At 41.3% G+C, this 13979-nt stretch overlaps 2 protein-coding genes across 2 annotated transcripts in view; both read right to left on the bottom strand.

The window, feature by feature from the left end:
* Positions 1-5869, bottom strand: part of LOC120061690 (host cell factor 1-like) — a 51541-nt gene extending 45672 nt beyond the window's left edge. The window contains exons 1-5 of the mRNA XM_039011584.1: positions 5669-5869; positions 5108-5298; positions 4071-4219; positions 3678-3838; positions 884-1080 (exon numbers count right to left, since the gene is read on the bottom strand). Of these exons, the coding sequence (XP_038867512.1) occupies positions 884-1080; positions 3678-3838; positions 4071-4219; positions 5108-5276 (676 nt within the window). The 5' untranslated portion in view covers positions 5277-5298; positions 5669-5869. The remainder of the gene's footprint in view (positions 1-883; positions 1081-3677; positions 3839-4070; positions 4220-5107; positions 5299-5668) is intronic.
* Positions 5870-9384: 3515 nt separating this feature from the next.
* Positions 9385-13979, bottom strand: part of irak1 (interleukin-1 receptor-associated kinase 1) — a 43195-nt gene continuing 38600 nt past the window's right edge. The window contains exon 13 of the mRNA XM_039011280.1: positions 9385-11205. Coding sequence (XP_038867208.1) covers positions 11087-11205 — 119 coding nt within the window. The 3' untranslated portion in view covers positions 9385-11086. The remainder of the gene's footprint in view (positions 11206-13979) is intronic.

Genomic DNA, 13979 nt, shown 5'->3' on the forward strand with positions numbered 1-13979 from the left:
ATGTTCAGGTCTGTCTACGTCGTTTTGTTGTTTTGTAGTTATTCAAGTGTATTTCGTGTCAGTGTTCGTCTTGTTATAATAAATCAGTATGTATTCATCACCCGCTGTGCCTTGGTCCGCTCATTCACCACAAGACGACCGTTACAGTCTGTGGTCGTAGCTTTTCTCCTGTCCTGTGGTTCAGCGTAACGGTACTTGTTTTAATGTGGGATTTTAGTGCTTTTGATCCTGCTGTGTAAAGTGACTTTGGGTGTCTTAAAAAGCACATAAAATGCATTATTATAATAATTATTATAATAATATGAATAGTAATTATAGTAATAATACTAATTATAATCATAATAATAATAATAATACTTATAATAATACAAATTAAAATTATAATACTAAATATAATACTAATAATAATTATAATAATACTAATTATAATAATACACCTAGATCATGCAACATAGGCTAAGTTTACACACACAGCTCTATTTGGATTATTTTTTACACTATTTGGTTTGTTGACCAAATCAGATCAGCTCTTTTGACCGTAATTGGATAACCTGTGTAAACACAGCCTAATGGTCCAAGATTCGGTCCGAAATTCTGCCCGACTAGACTAGTTTACTAGACTAGTTTACTAAATTCTGCCCGACTAGACTGATGTCAGAGGTTACAACACCTGGATAGGTGTTTAACAGATCAGCTAAGCACATAACATAACAACCTGATGCCCAACTGCACAGTCGATGACGTGGCACGCAGCCATTGGTTGATGCAACGCAACCTGCCAGTCAGCATGTCACTGTACTGTGGAACACCATGTGTATCCTGTCTAGACAAATGAACTTGATTTGATTTCCTAGTCGGGCAGGAAACTCGAGCCGTCACTCACCTATGTCTAAGATCCACAGATCCCCCAGACGACAACCACTCATGCCTCCATAGATGACTAGACGGGACTTCTCTGTGTAGACTACGGCAGTGTGGCTCTCTCTGGGCGGGGGCAACACCCCGTAGGTGATGGGGATGTCCCAGCCCACCACACTGGAGCCGGCACGCAGCTCCAACGTATACAGATCATTCAGGTATCTGAGTGGAGGAAAGGAAACACAGTTACATTTTATTCTGTTCTATCATTACGCTGTAAAAAATAAAAAAAGACTAGATTGTGTTATATGTTGCTATGTTTTGACAAGGGCCTACATTAACACCATCCAAACACCACACTGGATGATAGACCCCCAGAGTTAGCTGCAAGCCCTGATGTTCCTCTGTCTCATGATGATTACAGCCTCCCTTCATCTGGTTATTTCTATAGTGTTTGGCAAGGTTATGGGTTCAATCCCAACAGGGAACGCTGTGTACTGTGAGTCACTAATCTATTGGACAGGGGTTAAAGTATCAACCAATCCACTGACTGAAACGTAGACAACGTTCTCCAGTGAGTTTAACTGTTTCCTGTTGAAGAGTGATATCCCAGGTATAAAACACAGTAAAGTACACACTAAAGGGTACACAAAGATGTTTTGAGAAAAACAGTGTTTTTTTTTTGTACACACAACTGCAAACTTCAAGAAGGGCATTCAGGGAGTTGGTTTGATGGGAAGTCGTGATGTCAACGGCCTCCCCCCTTCTTGAGGAACAGAGGAGCATTAGAGAACAAAAGAAGAAATCTGACTTAAGAAATCCCCCTGTGCTACGACACGACTTGAGAAATCCCCCTGTGCTACGACACGACTTGAGAAATCCCCCTGTGCTACGACACGACTTGAGAAATCCCCCTGTGCTACGACACGACTTGAGAAATCCCCCTGTGCTACGACACGACTTCAGAAATCCCCCTGTGCTACGACACGACTTGAGAAATCCCCCTGTGCTACGACACGACTTAAGAAATCCCCCTGTGCTACGACACGACTTGAGAAATCCCCCTGTGCTACGACACGACTTGAGAAATCCCCCTGTGCTACGACACGACTTAAGAAATCCCCCTGTGCTACGACACGACTTCAGAAATCCCCCTGTGCTACGACACGACTTCAGAAATCCCCCTGTGCTACGACACGACTTCAGAAATCCCCCTGTGCTACGACACGACTTGAGAAATCCCCCTGTGCTACGACACGACGTAAGAAATCCCCCTGTGCTACGACACGACTTAAGAAATCCCGTCACAATCCTGTCTCAGAGCTCTACGGACAATTCGTTATGACCTCGTGGCTTGGTTTTTGCTCTCACATGCACGGTCAACTGTGAGACCTTTATATAGACAGGTTTGTGCCTTTCCAAATCATGTCCATTCAATTGAATTTAAAATGGAAACAGGATGCACCTGAGCTCAAAGCAAAGGGTGTGAATACTTATGTAAATAAAAGCCTGTTTTCACTTTCATGATGGGGTATTGTGTGTAGATTTATGAGGAAATAAATGTATTTAATCTATTTTAGAATAAGGCTGTAACGTAACAAAATGTGTAAAAAGTCAAGGAGTCTGAATACTTTCCAAATGCACTGTATATAAAATAATTATTCACTCAAAATATTTTGTTGTTTCTATTACAAAGTAGACCTATGTCATTAACATTTTAAGACACCACTGGCCCTTTAAGAGTTCTATTGCTGCACCTAACATGCTTGATACTCCAGATGTAACTGCATGTGTAAAACAATGCCACTCGCACAATTGAAGGAGTAGAGAAATAAATGTGGTAGCAATGGAAAACTGGGATTCCTCTTCTTTCTTTTTTTTATTTAAACAAAAGGCCCAAACTGCTTTCAATAGTTTTCCCACAATTGCATGAAGAATCGCAAGGCCCCCCCAGCGGGTGGTGAAGACAGCCCAGTACATCACTGGGAACATGCTCCCCCCACCCCTTGTGTTGCGAAACAGTTATAAATATGGTTTTAAAGAATTTGGCAACTCATCCAACCGGCCTCACAACCGCAGACCACGAGCAACCACGCCAGCCCAGGACCTCCACATCCGGCTTCTTCAAATGCGGGATAGCCTGAGACCAGACACAGACAGCTGATTAAACTGTGGGCTTTCTGCACAAACTGTCAGAAACAGTCTCAGGGAAGCTCATCTGCGTGCTCGTCGTCCTCTCCAGGGTCTTGAACTGACTGCAGTTCGGCTTTGTAACCAACTTCAGTGGGCAAATGCCCACCTTCAATGGCCACTGGCACGCTGGAGAAGTGTGCTCTTCACGGATTAATCCGGTTTCAACTGTACCAGGGAGATGGCAGACAGTCCTGAGGCCCATTGTCGTTCCATTTATCCGCCGCCATCACCTCATGTTTCAACATGATATGCATAGTCACAAGACATGTCACCCATTGTTCATGTTTGGGATGCTCTGGATCGACGTGTTCGACAGCGTGTTCCAGTTCCCGCCAATATACAGCAACATCGCACAGCCATTGAACAGGAGTGGGACAATATTCTACAGGCCACAATTAACAGCCTGATCAACTCTATGTGAAGGAGATGTGTCACACTGCATGAGGCAAATGGTGGTCACAACAGATACTGACTGGTTTTGTGATTTTTTTTTAAAGGTATCTGTGACCAACTGTATTCCCAGTCTTGTGAAATCCATAGACTAGGGCCTAATGAACATTTAAATTGACTTATTTCCTTATATGAACTGTAATTTATTTTGTTCAGTATATATTGATGTACTGTACCTGGGGATGTTGTTCTTGGGGTCCTCGCTGTCGTTAGCCAGTCCTCCGAACAGGTAGCATTTGTTCCCTACCAGGGAGAAGCTGTGGCCCAGACGGGGGCATGGAGGGGGGCCGTTCTTAGGAGACTTGGCCTTCAGACGCTTCCACTCCCAGCGGCTGGCCTGAGGACAGCCGGAGAAAATAACATCATGCAGAGAATAACTCACTAACAAGCTTGGGTGTGGCCCTACGATCTCTAACTAGCCTAGGCAGACATCTAATGCAAAACATAGAAATGTGTTTAAATTGACAGAATATAATATACAGATTTGTTTGTGCAAACAGTTGAGTGTTTACACCCCAATATCTCACTAAATAACTATCAGAGCTTTATTCTGTGGGCTGAGCGCGTACCTGCAGTTCATACAGATCGTTGCTGTATTTGCCATACTCCACCATCCCTCCAAACACCAGCAGCCTGGTGCCATCACACACAAATCCATATGCAGCACAGCCAGGCGGGATATCACCACGGACAGCAGGAATGAACCACTGATTGGTCGCTGAAACACAATGAACTCGTAGGTTAATGACAACCCCTGCTATGTACCAACGTTACTGTAGTAATAACCTGCTTAACTACAACGTGTCAAAAGGCACAGTCTGAGAATTCCAGTGATTTCAATTAATAATATAGCCTACCAGATATGCCAATATGGAAAGTCATTCCTGATGCTGCACCACTGACAGACCATAGAAATAAAGCGATATTGCATGTAAATGGGATGTGTTGTGTTTATCATCGCATAGTTTTTTTGGTGTATTTTTGTTGGAGGCCCACTATTTGATATGCCATTTTGACAGTGCTCAGGTATGCTTATAAAATAGCACAACATAGAATTCATCATGGAATCCATCAGCCCGAGGGAGTTTAATAATCATTGATCTTTGTTGATATTATGACGTTGCTGTTTTCTATTAACCCGCCATTTCTCTCTAGATTTTCTCTCCAATCAGCACCCTAGGCGAGCCATTACCCACACAGCTGGCTAGCTAACTACTGATCCCATTACATTTCACAGCACGTCAACACTAGCTTACCTTACCAAAATATGAGCAATACAGAAGTCATATTTTAACCATCTACCTGCTGTCAAACACAGAGGTTCATTGCTAATTCACTATGTTGAACGACAATGCATAAGCGGATTAAGTACTTGGTTAAAATATTATGTATAGGTAGTTTGCTAGCCAACCATACATTCTATTTCTATGTATCCAACATTTCTAGTTGACTAATGCGTTAGCGCTACTACAGTCCAATAACTGACTAGCACATTTTAGCGGAAGCGCTAGTTAGAATCCAATTGCTAAAAATGTTAACGTTAGCTAGCTAGGATTTAACAATATGTACTAAATGTATGCATGAACCACTGGACGTTAAACCTTACCTGTGTTATAAACGTGCAACTCATCCACAATTCCTTCATTGCCACCCCCGAAAACGACCATCAATTCTTTGATTGCAACCGCACGGTGCCCATGTCGGGGCCGAGGGACAGGACCGGACCAACCCAAAACCCGCTTCCACCGTGGCTGCAGAACTGAGCCAGATGCCATTGTGCCGGGAGATGAAGTTCCTCTTTGAGGGAAAAAAAATCCAAATTGAAAAGCTTTTCAATATTACTTGAAAATTGAGCTAAATAGCTCAAGTATAACAATGCTAAGTTAACTAGCGAGCTAGTTATCTCCTGTCAGGAATAGCCAGCTAGCTGGCTAACGCTAAGCTAACAGGATTAATAACCGCGTCCTGCTAAAATACTGCACACAAAAATAAAATATAAAATCAAGATGTGTTTGTTTGTTTTGATCCCAGTTCAAGTCCAATTGTATATAGCTGTATTGAGAATATGTCCAGGCAGCTGTGGTTCTACCTTACTAGCTAACAGTAGCAAGCAAGCTTATTTAGCCAAGAAGAAGCTAAATAAAATCTATGGGAGCCGCCATTTTACCTAGCTAGACGCTTTGCAGAAAATTTGAAAACGCCGGCAGGTCAAAACAACATAGATCCGTAACACCATGAATGCGCCGCCATCAAAATTGTGGAACTCGCAGTCAACTTTGTGCATCTCTTCAAAATTGACGCAATAATTTTCTGGGTTGCAGTTATAGTTCCACATAAGCAAGACGGTGCGATTCAATGGGTGCCGCCATCTTGGCGCTAACAAACTAAACAAACCACCCAGCCTGACTAGAAAAATGGCCGAGCCAAATTAGGCGCTGAACCCAGTTTGCTAGTTACGACTGAATGTTTTACTAGCTAGCTCGTTCCAGATATAATTTTTGCGTAATTTGTGTCACGTATATAACTTGCAATCCAAATTTATGTTTGGACATTATTGTCCCGGGAAGGTAGCCACACAACTGTTTATTTCCATGCTTCATCATGGGCAGAAATGCATATTTAATGTTATTCAACAAACTTTACAGATCTAAATATTGAGCAGATATGTAGATTTAATTGTAACTTGTTTCCTTCAGTACCACTCCAATTGTCATCTCTAGTAATTGTTGCTAAAGTTGCAGACAGGCAATGTTCATTGGTGTTGTTTTGTTGCACTGTGATGTACCTTACAAAAAAAGTCATGCTTTTTTCTGGGTGTCGCCATTTCTACACAAAAAGCTAGCTAGATGTCAAAAAAGCGCTGGTTTAGCTAACAGCTAGCTAGCTAACACTAGTGAAGCATCTTTGATAGTCCGCTAGTTAGCTAATGCTACAAATCAAGATTCAACATAACACTACTGCCAGATTATACATGGAATTTCAATAGAACAACCCAGATAGCATATAGCTATTTAGCTAACAAGAGTTAGCTTCTTAGCTAGCTCTCTCGTTAACGTTAGCTTCCAGCTTAGAAGCTAAAGTTAATATCCTTCTTGACCAAGTACAGCTAGTTATGAATGACGAGCAACCTTAGTAAAACCTAACATGGTAGAATAATTTGGGGAAATTAAGTTGAACTTCTTTATTAACGTATCTTTCATTGAAGCATTAACAGTTATAAATTACTTTCCTTATTAGCCTTGCTAGCAAGTTAGCCAACTTCCCTCAAGAAAAATGGCGGAGATACCGTCACAACAAAAGCAACAACAAAAAAAGTTGAATTATCATTACCACATTATACTTACACGTTAATTGTAACTAATCAAAAGTCTCGAGAGCGGGACTCAATTTAAGAAATTGCACCCAGATAATTATATCAGTTAAAATGAGAAGAAGCTAGTACTGTCTTTGGCTACTTCTCATGCCGCCCAGGAAGCCGCCATTTTCTCATCTGCCTCAAACAAACACCACTATCCAGAAGCCCATAGTGGTGATGGCGAGCACAGTGGCTTGCGGACTGACCAACTAGTCTCACCACTCCAACAACAGGGGCAAAGGTTGGCAGGACACTCACTACATGGCATCAATTGGCCTAGATAGACCAGGCTGCATGTAAATGGTTCAAAAAATAACCTCACTGATAAAACTCAATGTATTTTTGTTCAGTGTAGTAGAAAGCAGATTATTTATGTAACAGTATAACTTTAGTCCGTCCCCTCGCCCCGACCCGGGCGCGAACCAGGGACACTCTGCACACATCAACAACAGTCACCCACGAAGCATCGTTACGGTCCTAGACTATGGCGAAATCATCTACCGGTATATGAACGCAGTTTATCATGGCGCAGTGGCATCCAAACATTTCTCCAAGTTTCACCATCATTGTAAAGTCCTAGTTATTTGGTTGCTTTGATTTCTGAAGATCAATATTTATTTCATGTAATTAGTGATTCATTTACATCTGTCCCTCATTTTAAGGTCAATCCTGTTACGTGAACTGAACTGTAATTTTAATAGGATGAAACTATTCCTTTAAAAACAAAAATCTAAAGGAACATCTACACTGAACAAAAATGTAAACTGTTGGTCTCATGTTTCATGAGCTGAAATAAAAGATGTCAAAAATGGTACATATGCACAAAAAGCTTATTTCTCTCAAATGTTGTGCACAAATGTGTATACATCCCTGTTAGTGAGCATTTCTCCTTTGCCAAGATAATCCATCCACCTGACAGGTGTGGCATATCAAGAAGCTGATTAAACAGCAAGATCATTACACAGGTGCACCTTGTGAAAAGGCCATTCTAAAATGTGCAGTTTCATCACAACACAATGCCACAGATGTCTCAAGTTTTGAGGGGGTGTGTAATTGGCATGCTGACTGCAGGAATGTCCACCAGAGCTGTTGCCAGAGAATTTAATCTACCATAAACCACCTCTGTCGTTTTAGAGAATTTGGCAGTACACCCAACTGGCCTCACAACCGCAGACCACGTGTTACCAGCCCAGGACCTCCACATCTGGCTTTTTCACCTGCGGGATCATCTGAGACCAGCCACCCGGACAGCTGATGAAACTGTGGGTCTGTACAAACAGTCAGAAGCAGTCTCTGGGAAGCACATCTGCTCATCATCCTCACCAGGGTCTTGACTGCAGTTCAGTGTCGTAACCGACTTCAGTGGGAAAATGCTCACCTTCAATGGACACTGGCACGCTGGCGAAGTGTGCTCTTCACATATTAATCCCATATGATGCGTTTTTCATCATATGATGCTATGTTTTTGCATCATACACGGTTGATTTATGTATTTTGAAAGTTGCATATCTTGAAACCTTGAGTGCTAACAAGCAAAACATTTTGGGACTATGTCAACAATGGACTAATGAAACAAACACCAAAATATAGTTTATGGGTGGTGTTTTCCTTTAATAATTATTTACTATCATCATTTTTATTATTTAACCTCTTGAAATGGGAAAACGTGTTTTTATGAAGTTCAACATCTATTCTTTATGACATGTTAAAATGAGGTGAAATAAAATACAAAATTGGACCAAGTTACACTTTTCAAAAGGCACCAAATTGGTGGAATGACCCAAGTACATTGTGGGACATGTTGTATACATTGTATTTTAATACAATGTCACAATTTACATCTCTTGAAAACAAACTCAACATACCAGACAATTAAATAAATTAATATTGTTCACATAATTAAATAATTCACTTTGTTGTTGCATTGTCAAGAAGGAACCTGCACGTAAGCCTTTCATTGGATGATGTATACTATGTGTATCTCGTACATACGACTACCAAAACTTGAAACATTAATATCCAAATAATTCTACTTTCTTTACGAATAGCAGACAATACATGTTCAGCGGACTTCTAAATCATGATTGATAGGCCTAATTGTGTAAAAATGTATCTTATTTGTTAACGGCCATATTTCAAGTTATTAGTCGTATGTACGAGATACGCATGGTATATATCGTCCAATGAAATGCTTAGTTGCGGGTTCCTTCTCGACAATGCAACAATAACACATCAAATAATAATAACAGGAACCTAAAGGAAATGTCAGTAGAATAGAATAATACATTTGAGCAGAAGTATAACACAGGAAGGCACAAGTTAGTCCAATATTTACAGGTTTTGGGGAAGGTCGGGATGAGGGCAGTGTATAAACGGAGTAGTATAATACGAGTTTGGTAGCAACAGTTGTGATGTGTATGTAGCATTAGTGTATATGTGTGTGTGTGTGTGTATGGGTGAGTGTGTATGGGTGTGTGTGTGTATGGGTGACTGTATGTGTACTAAGGTGCGAAGAATCAGAGCAGGTGGTCAGTCCAGTTCAAGTTTATTTAATGAAAACCTTGACATTAAATTGTACAAATAGAAATCATACAGTTGTCTGAATTATCTAAAAGATACATTGTACAAATTGTAAAACAGAACTAGTGATGTGTGAAAGAAAATGATTGGATTTGGGGTTGATTACATTCACGATACCAAACCGCAATGCTTTAGTTTGTTTTTTTTAAATAAAAATGGAACATACTCCAATCCTGCTTTTTTTCCTGTAACTCAACATTTGCTTTGCTCTTCCCAAACTGAACTTGCATAACAGCCAATATTGACTGTTGGGCAATGTATGATACACAGATTGCATCCACGTGGCTTTGTTTGTCTAGGTACTGCAGTGTGTAATGGTAGACTGCAGTGTGTAATGGTAGACTGCAGTGTGTAATGGTAGACTGCAGTGTGTAATGGTAGACTGCAGTGTGTAATGGTAGGCTGCAGTGTGTAATGGTAGACTGCAGTGTGTAATGGTAGACTGCAGTGTGTAATGGTAGACTGCAGTGTGTAATGGTAGGCTGCAGTGTGTAATGGTAGACTGCAGTGTGTAATGGTAGACTGCAGTGTGTAATGGTAGGCTGCAGTGTGTAATGGTAGGCTGCAGTGTGTAATGGTAGACTGCAGTGTGTAATGGTAGACTGCAGTGTGTAATGGTAGGCTGCAGTGTGTAATGGTAGGCTGCAGTGTGTAATGGTAGACTGCAGTGTGTAATGGTAGACTGCAGTGTGTAATGGTAGGCTGCAGTGTGTAATGGTAGGCTGCAGTGTGTAATGGTAGGCTGCAGTGTGTAATGGTAGACTGCAGTGTGTAATGGTAGGCTGCAGTGTGTAATGGTAGGCTGCAGTGTGTAATGGTAGACTGCAGTGTGTAATGGTAGGCTGCAGTGTGTAATGGTAGGCTGCAGTGTGTAATGGTAGGCTGCAGTGTGTAATGGTAGGCTGCAGTGTGTAATGGTAGACTGCAGTGTGTAATGGTAAGCTGCAGTGTGTAATGGTAGGCTGCAGTGTGTAATGGTAGACTGCAGTGTGTAATGGTAGGCTGCAGTGTGTAATGGTAGGCTGCAGTGTGTAATGGTAGGCTGCAGTGTGTAATGGTAGACTGCAGTGTGTAATGGTAGGCTGCAGTGTGTAATGGTAGGCTGCAGTGTGTAATGGTAGGCTGCAGTGTGTAATGGTAGGCTGCAGTGTGTAATGGTAGGCTGCAGTGTGTAATGGTAGGCTGCAGTGTGTAATGGTAGGCTGCAGTGTGTAATGGTAGACTGCAGTGTGTAATGGTAGGCTGCAGTGTGTAATGGTAGGCTGCAGTGTGTAATGGTAGACTGCAGTGTGTAATGGTAGGCTGCAGTGTGTAATGGTAGGCTGCAGTGTGTAATGGTAGGCTGCAGTGTGTAATGGTAGACTGCAGTGTGTAATGGTAGGCTGCAGTGTGTAATGGTAGGCTGCAGTGTGTAATGGTAGGCTGCAGTGTGTAATGGTAGACTGCAGTGTGTAATGGTAGGCTGCAGTGTGTAATGGTAGGCTGCAGTGTGTAATGGTAGGCTGCAGTGTGTAATGGTAGGCTGCAGTGTTTAATGGTAGGCTGCAGTGTGTAATGGTAGACTGCAGTGTGTAATGGTAGGCTGCAGTGTGTAATGGTAGGCTGCAGTGTGTAATGGTAGACTGCAGTGTGTAATGGTAGACTGGGTTGTTAGTTGTGAGCGTTGGTCTGTCTGGGCGCGTTGGCTCGACTCTCACTGGCCTCACCGGAAAGGTAGTCAAGCTCATCACTCTCTTCTGGTCCTCGGCATTGTGGGTTCATCTCAGCATCTGAAAGATCAATATTTATATATTATTTATAAAAAAATATATATATATATATTAAATATACATTTATTAATATTTATATAAAAAAAACAAATATATATATATTTTTTAATTAAATATTTATTTATTAATATTTAAAAAGATACAGTGGGGCAAAAAAGTATTTAGTCAGCCACCAATTGTGCAAGTTCTCCCACTTAAAAAGATGAGAGAGGCCTGTAATTTTCATCATAGGTACACTTCAACTATGACAGACAAAATGAGAAAAAAAAAATCAGAAAATCACATTGTAGGATTTTTAATGAATTTATTTGCAAATTATGGTGGAAAATAAGTATTTGGTCACCTACAAACAAGCACTATTTCTGACTCTCACAGACCTGTAACTTCTTCTTTAAGAGGCTCCTCTGTCCTCCACTCGTTACCTGTATTAATGGCACCTGTTTGAACTTGTTATCAGTATAAAAGACACCTGTCCACAACCTCAAACAGTCACACTCCAAACTCCACTATGGCCAAGACCAAAGAGCTGTCAAAGGACACCAGAAACAAAATTGTAGACCTGCACCAGGCTGGGAAGACTGAATCTGCAATAGGTAAGCAGCTTGGTTTGAAGAAATCAACTGTGGGAGCAATTATTAGGAAATGGAAGACATACAAGACCACTGATAATCTCCCTCGATCTGGGGCTCCACGCAAGATCTCACCCCGTGGGGTCAAAATGATCACAAGAACTGTGAGCAAAAATCCCAGAACCACACGGGGGGACCTAGTGAATGACCTGCAGAGAGCTGGGACCAAAGTAACAAAGCCTACCATCAGTAACACACTACGCCGCCAGGGACTCAAATCCTGCAGTGCCAGACGTGTCCCCCTGCTTAAGCCAGTACATGTCCAGGCCCGTCTGAAGTTTGCTAGAGAGCATTTGGATGATCCAGAAGAAGATTGGGAGAATGTCATATGGTCAGATGAAACCAAAATATAACTTTTTGGTAAAAACTCAACTCGTCGTGTTTGGAGGACAAAGAATGCTGAGTTGCATCCAAAGAACACCATACCTACTGTGAAGCATGGGGGTGGAAACATCATGCTTTGGGGCTGTTTTTCTGCAAAGGGACCAGGATGACTGATCCGTGTAAAGGAAAGAATGAATGGGGCCATGTATCGTGAGATTTTGAGTGAAAACCTCCTTCCATCAGCAAGGGCATTGAAGGTGAAACGTGGCTGGGTCTTTCAGCATGACAATGATCCCAAACACACCGCCCGGGCAACGAAGGAGTGGCTTCATAAGAAGCATTTCAAGGTCCTGGAATGGCCTAGCCAGTCTCCAGATCTCAACCCCATAGAAAATCTTTGGAGGGAGTTGAAAGTCCGTGTTGCCCAGCAACAGCCCCAAAACATCACTGCTCTAGAGGAGATCTGCATGGAGGAATGGGCCAAAATTCCAGCAACAGTGTGTGAAAACCTTGTGAAGACTTACAGAAAACGCTTGACCTCTGTCATTGCCAACAAAGGGTATATAACAAAGTATTGAGATAAGTATTTGGTCAATAACAAAAGTTTATTTTCCACCATAATTTGCAAATAAAATCATTAAAAATCCTACAATGTGATTTTCTGGATTTTTTCCCCTCATTTTGTCTGTCATAGTTGAAGTGTACCTATGATGAAAATTACAGGCCTCTCATCTTTTTCAGTGGGAGAACTTGCACAATTGGTGGCTGACTAAATACTTTTTTGCCCCACTGTATATATATATTTTTATAAAGTGATTTTGTCATCACATACACCAGATAGAAAAACAACAGCTATTGAGCATACTGACAATAATACATACTTTGACTTGTAGTCAAATAAGCTATTTGTACCATTACAAACACAGTTAGGGAGTTGAATGTAGGGAAAGGTCAGATCATGGAAAGAAAGAGCAGCTTACAAATATCTGAGGAAAAAAAGCCTGGCGGTCTTTATTCTGCCTTCGTCATTGAGTGTCATCTTGTGGAGGAAACGCTCTTTGTACGTATTAACAACTAGTCCATGGCAGGGCAAGTCTGGCAGAGAGAGAGTATGTTTCCTAACAGGTAAGATAGACAGTGTTGGGTAAGGGCAGAGGTCCACAACTCCAGGCCGCGACGGATGCAGTCAGTGTTGTTTTTAGTTTAACATTTAAAATCAGTGATTAGTTTAGACCTGGGAAACCAGGGATGTGTTACTTCAGAAGGACACATCGTTTTGCAAAAGAAAAGATATGAATGGACAAGTCTAGGTAGTCTCTCCCTGTTTCATTCCACTTACTTCCCTTTTGTGTCTAATAACCAATTACAAATACAATCACACTGTCCTTACTGTTACTGAGTACTTCTACTTTGAGTACTTTTGTATTTTTCTAAGTGAGTAATTTTACTTGAGTAAAATGTCATTAATGTAACAGTACTGCTACTGGAGTAAACTACCACTGGAATAACAGTACTGCTACTGGAGTAAACTACCACTGAAATAACAGTACTGTTACTGGAGTAAACTACCACTGAAATAACAGTACTGTTACGGGAGTAAACTACCACTGAAATAACAGTACTGCTACTGGAGTAAACTACCACTGAAATAACAGTACTGTTACTGGAGTAAACTACCACTGAAATAACAGTACTGTTACTGGAGTAAACTACCACTGAAATAACAGTACTGCTACTGGAGTAAACTACCACTGAAATAACAGTACTGCTACTGGAGTAAACTACCACTGAAATAACAGTACTGCTACTGGAGTAAACTAC

Source organism: Salvelinus namaycush, chromosome 16 (assembly GCF_016432855.1).
Source record: "Salvelinus namaycush isolate Seneca chromosome 16, SaNama_1.0, whole genome shotgun sequence".
In the NCBI taxonomy this organism is placed as follows: domain Eukaryota; kingdom Metazoa; phylum Chordata; class Actinopteri; order Salmoniformes; family Salmonidae; genus Salvelinus; species Salvelinus namaycush.